Below are 10,076 nucleotides of genomic sequence, written 5' to 3' on the forward strand. Positions count from 1 at the left end.
AGAAGAATAGTTCATGCAAGTGATTCTCCGTGGCATTCCCATCAGGCAGGTAACAGTAACTTGGAAGATTGCCAGGAGAACTTTCAGGCTGTTACACACATTTTCTGTGGAGCAGAGTTAATAAAGCTGTGGTGGTCACAGCGTTAGGTGCTACATGCTTAAAATAATCTGTTGGTATTGCTTATCCAGCTATAAGGTGGGATTAATAGTAAGAACACTCCCACCCACTCCTCTTTTGCCAATGCTAGTTCTATGTGGGGCAGCAAGTTATAAATAAGCAGCTTGTTTATTGCCAGAGGCTGTTGTTGCAATCAGCTGGTGCTGCTGTGTTCAAGCCATTTTCTGAAGACTTTTTATGGTTTCAGAAGTTTTGACATTGAAGTTTTTCATGTGTTGTTTTGCTACATTAACTTTGCTTTTCATTGATTATATTTGCTAATGTATTTACTTTAAATCTGTCCTATTGCACATGGTTTGCATTTAGCATGGTAATATGTCTAGAAAGGATATATTCTGAATTACGAATGTGTTACTCTTCTCTACTGTCTATGATTATTATTTCAGCTTTGCCAAAGGAAGATAAAGCAGTGCAGGTTTTACTTTTCAGGTTGTTAAAACCAGTCTGTGCAGATAACATGATTTCTTGACACACAGTTCAGGAAGTCAGTGGTAGGAGGGTTTAGCTTTTGGAATTCGAAAGAAATTTCTTCCACTGTGGACAGTAAAAATAAATAAGCAGAAGATCTTGCTAAACATCAAAGTTCTGATGATCTGTTGCATACCACAGCTGCCTCTGGTTGGGATGAGCCCTTTGTGTGACCCTGCTGTGCAATGTGTCCTGGGCTTAGGTGACTCCAGGCTGATCCACAGTGTTCCAAAGCCAGTGGGGTGCAGGACCTGGAGCTGCCAAAGCCCTGCTGCATGCTGTCTTTGATATTCTAGATTGCTTCCCCACACTTTAGTCTATCCCTAACCACAGTGTTTTATTTTGCTGCTAGTTTGAGAGTTAGGAACAATTCCTGCACAGTTAAAGCCCTCAGTAATTTTGCCTTTCTCTGAGGTGCAAAGTTTCCTCCCCTGACTGTAATGCTATTGGGTAAGTGTCAGGGAGTTTTGCTTTTTAATCCCTTGCTTGGTTGTTGCCCAGTGTAGTAACTTTTTGGGCAAATTGAATTCCCTCTTGTCAAATTTAAAAGCAATTATTTGGCTATGAAAACTTCTAAGGGAAGGTGTTGTGTAAACACAGAGTGGCTGTGCTGTCTTACAGGTGCTTGTCCTGTGTGATGAACTCAGGCAATCGGTGAACTCTGTTGAAGCAATTCCTCTTACTGTCGTGTTTTACTTTTTTCACAGCTTCCACTCGTTTCGTGAAGTGTGAGAAGTGTCACCACTTTTTTGTTGTGCTGTCAGAGGCAGACACAAAAAAGAGCATCATTAAAGAGCCTGAGTCAGCAGCAGAGGCTGTGAAATTGGCATTCCAGCAGAAGCCACCACCTCCACCGAAAAAGGTACGTGCTGAATTCCAGCACAGAGTTCCCCTGTGTTCCCCCAGCATGGGGAAATGCTCCATCTGCATCAGGTGTGTAACAGGCTGCTGTGACAGGGCAACAAACAATAAAGGCGATTAACTCCAGATTAAACCTTTGACAGCTAAGGGAACACTGATAAAGGGAACAAATAGATCCAATAAAAGTATTTGGGCTTGTTTTCCTCTTCCTTTATCTTGTGACTGAAGTCCAGTACCTTCATTTTCTCCTTGTGACCCTGAGGCTAACCTCAGCCCTCACCAACCAAGTATGTTTTATTTCCTGGTACTACCTCACATTCTGTACTCTTATGCTAGCACCTTCCTTCTGTAGCTGCAGAGCCTTTTATTTGCCCTGGTTTTGGGTGAGAGCTGTGGCTGATTAGCCTGTGGCCATGACCCATCTTAAGTCATTTGGTTTTCCTCTCCTGAATAGTGAAGGACTTCATATGTTTCTCAGTTCCTCCTGCACTGTCATAGTTTCTGAAGCTGCATATGGCTCCTGCATAGGCCTCTTTTAAGAAATTAACTATTCTTGACATTTCTGTTCCTCTTATTTGGGTGAAAATGACAGTGGTTTACATGTTGGTAGGGAAGAACTGACAGACACAGTGTGGTTCTGTAAGCACCACATGTTTTAAGTAAACTTATCAACAGGAATAGTTTGTATTTTAGATGTTGGTTTCTGTTTCTCAGGTCTGTTAATGGCTGGTTTAGAGCAAAGTTCATCTTTGGAACAATATATTTTTTTTCCTTTTCTCTTATTCGGAAGGGTTACTAAGATGAAGTTATTTTTCAGATTTACAACTACCTCGACAAATACGTTGTTGGTCAGTGTTTTGCCAAGAAGGTGCTTTCAGTTGCTGTGTATAATCATTACAAGAGAATCTACAATAATATCCCAGCTAACCTGAGGCAGCAAGCAGAAGTGGAGAAGCAAACTTCTTTAACACCAAGAGGTGTGTATGATGTTTGGGGGCTTTCTGGTCAGATAAAACTTGACATTTCAGGGCTCTAACTTAAGATATCTGAGAGAGGTTTCAGCTTGACACTAGATGTTCTGTAATGGAAATTATTTAAAAGAATTTCTGCTAAGTTTAATTTTTCACTGTGATTTTTTTAAATGGTAGTCCAGAAGGTTTATGATGCCTGGGATATTGCCTACTGTATTATTTGCCTGTGAGGGTGGTGAGACACTGGCACAGGTTGCCCAGGGTGGCTGTGACTGCCCCAACCCTGGCAGTGTTCACAGCCAGGTTGGATGAGGCCTTGGACAACCTGATCTAGTGAGGAGGTGTCCCTGCCCAGGGCAGGGGTTGGGGCTGGATGATCTCTAAGGTCCATTCCAACCCCTAAATTCTATAATTCTATGAATTGTTCTCCTTTACCTTTCTAAAGTGAGCCTCCTAAATGTTTCTTTCTAATCTCATTTACATCTTAAAGGTAAATCTGCTGCTTAGTCTGCAAGCAGCAGTGCAGGCCATGCAGGTGATATTTTGCATAGGTAAATTGGTGACTACTTAGATTTCTAAGCTCGCTGCTGCTGCTGCTGGCACATCCATCGGTCACCATAGCATTGTTCCACATCCAGTAGGTGTAGATGGAGTTACTCTTGGCAGTACTTCTGCTACTAAGTGTGTTGCTATGTTGATCTAATTTATTTTTAGAAGTAGGATTAAATTACCATCTCTGACTCAAAGTGTACCTTGGGGTTTGTTTTTTTTAAGGTGTTTTGTTCTGTCCTGCAAAAAATACTGTATTAAGCAAACAGAAATCTTATTTGTTTTTTTGAATTTACATAAAGAAGTCTTTTAACTGAGGAGGGAACATTAGTAGCACTGTTGTGGTGATGGTAGGAGAGCAGTTGTGTGCCTGGCACTGGGAAGTTCCTGACCTTCCACAGGGAGATAACAGTGCATACCCAGAGGGACTGGCAGGGAATGTTTATATCAGACAGCACCTTGAAATAGGTAAAATCTTACACTGTGATACTCAGATATAAATGGGAGAGTTTAAGGAAGCCTTTTCAAACCAAAATTACATCACTGCCTACTTTTCCCTTCTATAAAGTGAAGGGAAATCATATTTTTTAAAGTGCAAATCTAATCAGAGGTAATAGATTGTTACTGTTTTAAGTAGTATAAACTTGCTGTTATTTAAACAACATTCAGGTTGGGTTTTGGGTGACTCTTGACAGCAATGAAAACTAGTTCGTGTGGGGGTTTCTTGTTAGAAATGCATTCCTAGCCAGTGATGAGATGTATTCAGAAGAGGGCAAGAGGTGGAGAATTTATAAGCTTTTATACTTATTTTTTTATTGCTGTTTTCATCCTCTCTCTTAGAATTAGAGATCAGAAGACGGGAGGATGAGTACAGATTTACAAGTAAGTGAACTCTCTCCTCATGTCCTCTTCTGCAATACTCTTGATGTTCATGTAGAGTAGTCTTAGTGACTGCTAGTTTGAAATGTAAAACCCAGTTCTTGTACTTTTTCATCGTGAAGATCAACAGTTTGGGTTTATTTCTCCTTGTGTGTTAAAAACTATATATAAAAATTACAGATAAAATGAATTAATTTGTAAGGACTGAGAGTTTCCCTTGTTTTTTAATGTAGATGACATTTTTTTAGCTAATCCACTGTACCATTGGAAATTCTTTTCATATACACCTGTGCAAAAATATGACTGGAACTCACATTTTGTGCCATATTTCTGTTGCAGTCCTATCTGTAAACTTCTCTACAGAGGGAAATGTAGATTTGCAGAACCAGAAGCTGTTACTGTGTGTTCAAGGTAGTGGCAGACCTTGTGGGTGCTCCAACAGTGCTGTTATTGTTCTCCTCAGAACTCCTGCAGATTGCTGGAATCAGTCCACATGGTAATGCTTTAGGAGCATCGATGCAGCAACAAATGAACCAGCAGATACCTCAGGAAAAACGGGGAGGAGAAGTACTAGATTCACCCAATGATGACATAAAACTTGAAAAAAGTAATATTTTGCTGCTTGGACCAACTGGATCAGGTATACAGCTGCATGTTTTCATAGGTGCCCCATTTTCCGTGGAACTTTCTGTTAATGAATGATCTTCCTCTTCTGTGATTATTCCAATTTGGTGTTTAAAGAGCTAAACTGAATTTCTAACTGGGATTTCAGTGCTTTCATAGCATGTTAACACACCGAGCTAAATGGCATTGAAAAGGAAGCAGCTCTAGTCATGTGATTTTCTATTTTTTTTCTGTTTTTAATGCCTATATTTACTGACTGAATAAAAAGTGCCACTTTGCCTAAGCTGAAACAAAATGCATTTATAGTTTCTCTGCTTTACTGGCAAGCTGAGATGCTGCAGTTAAGTGTTGCTTCACCTCTGGCACAGAGGAGTTGCAGGGGGTTGGAAAGACAAATGACATTGTATGTTCATAAGAAGTGGGAGTGTTTGTGCTGAAGTGTTGGCATTTTGCAGACTGTTTAGGAGAACATTCACTAAATGGTATTTTAATTCTGTTTCTTCCCAACTTCAAAGCAGGAGAAATTGGACTTTGCACTGCACCCTGAGTGTCTGCAAAGGACTACTGATTTATTTAATCTTTAAACTATGCAAGTACATGTATTCTGGCTTTTACATCATGTGACATTTTATTTGTGATGCTGTATGCATTTCAAGCTGCCTTAAATGTGTAGTGTTAAAGTAAAATCGGAAATAATTGCTTGCCAGTGTGACAGACATTGGTTTTATGAAAGCTTTTTCCCTTGGAAAATACTCTTGTATAAATATATGAACATGCTGCACCATTCAGAATGTCTAATGACAGTAATGACGATCCTGTGGCAAATCCTGGAATGGTTTGGGTTGGAAGGGATCATCTAGTTCCATCCCCCTGCCACGGGCAGGGACACCTTCCACCAGCCCAGGTTGCTCCAAGCCCCATCCAACCTGGCCTGGAACACTTCCAGGGATGGAGCAGCCACAGCTGCTCTGGATAACCTGTGCCAGTGCCTCAGCACCTCACAGGGAAGAACTCCTTCCTAATAACTCATCTAAACCCATCCTCCAATTTAAATCCATTCCCCTGTGTCCTATCACTACTTGTTAGAAGTCCCTCTCCTGCTGTTTGGGTTTGTGTGCTTTAAAGAAACATTATGGCAGTTATAACATACAGGTTTTGTTTTACCAGGTAAAACCTTGCTGGCTCAGACTCTGGCTAAATGCCTAGATGTACCTTTTGCTATCTGTGACTGTACCACCTTGACCCAAGCTGGTTATGTTGGGGAAGACATTGAATCTGTCATTGCAAAACTGTTGCAAGATGCCAACTACAACGTCGAGAAAGCTCAGCAAGGTAAACTTCTAGAGTACAAATAGACTGTGTGAATTTTGCTTAAGTGCTCTAAATTTTTTGAGACCACCAGTATTTCTGTAATTTATATTCTTGTTACATGTACCTGAATTTTTACATTTTAAATCAGACAAAGCTGAGAAGAGCTCTGAGTGTATCTTGTAGTTTTGTTCTTGTCCATAGTAGGACAAGATTGCACGTTTTTGCAGTCTACAGTATGGAAGTTGAACAGACTGCTGCTCTTTTAAATTGTTATTCCTTGTAAATTCTTGCTTCCCTTAAAAAGTGGAGTATTTCTTAAATCCTTTTTCTGTAACTGCAGGAATAGTTTTCCTGGATGAAGTAGATAAGATTGGCAGTGTTCCTGGTATCCATCAGCTACGGGATGTCGGAGGAGAAGGTGTTCAACAGGTAAACACTTCTGTGGAGTGATTTCATAGTCTTAAGCTGTGCCAGGGGAAGTTCAGGTCGGAAGTGAGGAGTAATTTATTCGCAGAAAGGATGATTAGACATTGGAATGTGCTGCCCAGGGAGGTGTTGGAGTCTCCATCCCTGGAGGTGCTTAAGGAGAGACTGGACTGGCACTTAGTGCCGTGGTCTAGTTGCCATGGTGATGTTAGGCCATGGGTTGGACTCGCTGATCTTAGAGGTCTTTTCCAACCTGATTGATTCTGTGATTCTAGGATTTTACTTCATGAATGTCCACTCCATGGGCTGGTCACTTATCTTGTCACATGTCTAACAGCATAGGAGCATAGAGAGTCATAGTTACTCAGTTCCTTAATTATTCACCTTTGAAACTCTCATCTTGTCTCTTGACTTTCTTCATTACAAAACACAAAAGCAATCTGCAAGTGCTTCATGGAAATGTTTTAATTGAAAACTGCCTTTGCAGCACTCAGACAGCAAGTTGCATAATATAGGCAAGAATAGATAACATTTCCCATTTGAGCAAAACTCTTTGAGCTACTCATCACCAAGTGCAACTCATAATGCGCATGGGAGTCACGTTAAAGGAAGATTTTTGCCCTTGAGTGGGATTCTCTTATGGAAAACAGATTTCTTTAGACACTTGCTGTTAGTATAAAGGCATAAGGGAACAAAAAATCCAAGTACATGTGTGAAAGTGAGCACAGCATGGTGCCCCCACTTACATGATGCTTCACAGTGAAATTTTATGTTGTTTGTTTCTTCTTTCCTTCTCAGGGCTTGTTAAAATTACTCGAAGGCACAATAGTAAATGTTCCAGAAAAGAACTCTCGTAAACTGCGTGGAGAAACAGTGCAGGTTGATACAACAAACATCCTGTTTGTAGCTTCTGGTGCTTTCAACGGTCTGGACAGGATTATCAGCAGGAGGAAAAATGAAAAGGTGAGTGTATTAGGCTGTATTTGAGCTGAAAAATCATCCTCTTAATTACTGTTTAAAGTGCTGACTTGTAAAGGTCTGGTTCTATTTGTAAACACACAAAAACTGTTTGTTTGAGCAAATGATGTGGTGAGCTACAGTCATGCATGCTACTGCATGACCATACCTGGTCATGCAGTTCACTGTTTTCTTACATACCTGGTCATGCAGTTCACTGTTTTGTATATTAATGTCTGGGGACAGAGTTTTTCTGGCTAGGTGATCTGTAAGGTCCATTTCCACCCTTAAATTCTATGATTCTGTTCTCTGAAAGTGATTTCTTGACATAAATAAAGCTCAGTTATGATAGTTCTGTAAGCAGAATCTGTTTGTTTTGCAGTACCTAGGATTTGGGACCCCGTCCAACCTGGGGAAGGGCAGAAGAGCTGCAGCAGCAGCTGATCTTGCCAATATAAGTGGCGAGTCGGATCCCCAGGAGGATATTGAGGAAAAGGATCGCTTGCTGCGCCATGTGGAAGCCAGAGACCTCATCGAGTTTGGCATGATTCCTGAATTTGTGGGACGTTTGCCTGTGGTGGTTCCTCTGCACAGCCTCGATGAGAAAACCCTTGTGCGGATTCTCACGGAGCCACGGAACGCTGTGGTTCCGCAGTACCAGGCACTGTTCAGCATGGACAAGGTGTGGAATTGTATTGGATAACTCTTCAGTATTTGTGTTTATAAAGAGTGTTGTTTTCAGTAGAGCTTGCACACAACTCTGAGCTATAAATGAAATAATTAATTGATCATTTTTCTCTATGTAGTGTGAACTTAATGTAACTGAAGATGCATTGAAGGCAATAGCCAGACTGGCCCTGGACAGAAAAACTGGTGCCAGAGGTCTTCGATCCATAATGGTGAGTAAATTAAGCCTTACATAGAGTAACTGATGCTCCCTGAATTCCTGTGGAACAGCCTAATCATGCCAATTTCCAGCCAATACCTCACTTAGTTCTGGCTCTGATATGGATACACTAACTTTCTAAAACACTGGGGATTGAGTTCTTGCAGGAAAACTCTCTAGCTCTGAAGTCACTTGCTGACCATATTGTATTGCATACAGAAGTATATTTCCCTCTATTTTCTTGTAGGAAAAGCTGCTGCTGGAGCCCATGTTTGAAGTGCCCAACTCTGACATTGTATGTGTGGAAGTTGACAAAGATGTTGTAGAAGGCAAAAAAGAGCCTGGATACATTAGGTAAAACTGTAACAGGAGTAGCAGAACAGCCCAGTAATACATCTAGACAGGTATTCTGATGGGATAATCACAACAGCATGCACACAGACTATAAAAGATCCATTTCTCTGTATATTGTACACAGCTGCATTAGTGCCTTTTCTGTCCTAGAGACTTTGGGTTTGTATTCCTTTAGGTTTTTAACAGAAATTTAAAAACAAACATCTATTAAGTTACTTTAAGCCTTTTGTGTGTGTATATAGCTGTAGAAATAGAAATAAATTAGAAGTTAACAGTAAAAATCTGATATGTTATCGTGACTGTACTGAAATTTCTGAAATGGAACTGTTTCCTTCCTTCTTTTTACCACTGAGGTGTTTTTGATGCAAGCTCCAGGCTGCTGCAGCTTTCTTCACCATTGCTCTTGCAGCAGTGGAGAGCCACAAAGCAAGTTTAATAGATGTGCCTGAACTCTTGTTAAAACAATCAATTTAATATTGTAAAGATCTTACTGTGGTAATGATGTGAAAGCCCTGAAAACACTGGAGAAATCTGGGTTGAAAAATAACCTATTTTAGTGAACAAAGGATGGAGTTAAGAAGGAAGGGGTCATGGCAAAAACAGGTTAAATCAGGCTAAAAAGTTAGTTCCTATATTTCAAGTCTGAAATTTGGTTCCTAAGTCTGAAATTCAGGAACTCTGTCTTGATTTCTGCCCCAACGATGTTTTCTTGAAATTATTTTGTCATGCACATGTGTTTGTGTCTGTGCTGCAACTTGGCTCAGCACACCTGCTGACTCAAGGATGGCTGGAGTGGAAAGTGAAGGTTATCCCTGGTGGTTCCTTTAAGTGATTTTTTGTAGAGCACCAGAAATATTAAATGCATTGATTAAATCACAAAACTTACAGAAAATCAGAAGGTTAATCGAATTCAGCCAGTGAGACTGTACTGGTGGGACTGTAAATGTGCACAGCAGTGTTTCCAGACCAGAGGTTTTGTCATGGGGCACTTTGCAGGTGGCATTTGCCAGAAACTATGGGAGCTGTCTGTTTTTTCCCTCAATTTCTAAGGAATCTGATAATTTGTTTTATTTGTAGGGCTCCCACTAAAGACTCATCTGAGGAGGAGTATGACTCCGGCGTGGAGGAGGAAGGTTGGCCTCGACAAGCAGATGCTGCAAACCCTTAAACAGTGTCAGAACACTCACCTGCATAAAGCTCACTTGGTTCTTTCCTTACGATTGCCTCTGGCTTCAGCCTGATCCTAAAGGCATTGGATCTATCTGGGATGCAATACATGATGAGAAACTCTCTTAGCTAAATCAGATCGTGTATTTTCTTGCGGCATCACATTGATTGGATGGACATTGTGTGGACTGGGATGACATAATGTTCAACTATGAATTGTATATTACACTTGTTCAATTACAGTGTATAGCAAAAGCTCAGCAGCACCTGCACTGCTCTTGCCAGGAACCAGAGCAGCAGTGCAGGTGCTGCCAGGAGTTTAGGTTTTACAAAAATGTTACTCTACAAATGGGAAATCAAAAGTCATAATTACTAGAGGGTGAGTAAACCATCTTAGCTCCTCGTAGGGTTCACAGCGGGTTACGTTCAGGTCAGTGTTAGATTC

At 40.8% G+C, this 10,076-nt stretch overlaps 1 protein-coding gene across 1 annotated transcript in view; it reads left to right on the forward strand.

Annotated features, from left to right (window-relative positions):
- Positions 1 to 10,075, forward strand: part of CLPX (caseinolytic mitochondrial matrix peptidase chaperone subunit) — a gene marked incomplete at its 5' end in the record, with an annotated part of 15,799 nt that extends 5,724 nt beyond the window's left edge. The window contains 11 exons of the mRNA XM_009074649.1: positions 1,354 to 1,508; positions 2,325 to 2,484; positions 3,868 to 3,909; positions 4,370 to 4,546; positions 5,698 to 5,862; positions 6,182 to 6,270; positions 7,066 to 7,230; positions 7,607 to 7,906; positions 8,031 to 8,123; positions 8,358 to 8,464; positions 9,542 to 10,075. Of these exons, the coding sequence (XP_009072897.1) occupies positions 1,354 to 1,508; positions 2,325 to 2,484; positions 3,868 to 3,909; positions 4,370 to 4,546; positions 5,698 to 5,862; positions 6,182 to 6,270; positions 7,066 to 7,230; positions 7,607 to 7,906; positions 8,031 to 8,123; positions 8,358 to 8,464; positions 9,542 to 9,632 (1,544 nt within the window). The remainder of the gene's footprint in view (positions 1 to 1,353; positions 1,509 to 2,324; positions 2,485 to 3,867; positions 3,910 to 4,369; positions 4,547 to 5,697; positions 5,863 to 6,181; positions 6,271 to 7,065; positions 7,231 to 7,606; positions 7,907 to 8,030; positions 8,124 to 8,357; positions 8,465 to 9,541) is intronic.
- Between the last annotated feature and the right edge of the window lies 1 nt (position 10,076).

Source organism: Acanthisitta chloris, unplaced genomic scaffold (assembly GCF_000695815.1).
Source record: "Acanthisitta chloris isolate BGI_N310 unplaced genomic scaffold, ASM69581v1 scaffold41415, whole genome shotgun sequence".
Classification (NCBI taxonomy): Eukaryota; Metazoa; Chordata; class Aves; order Passeriformes; family Acanthisittidae; genus Acanthisitta; species Acanthisitta chloris.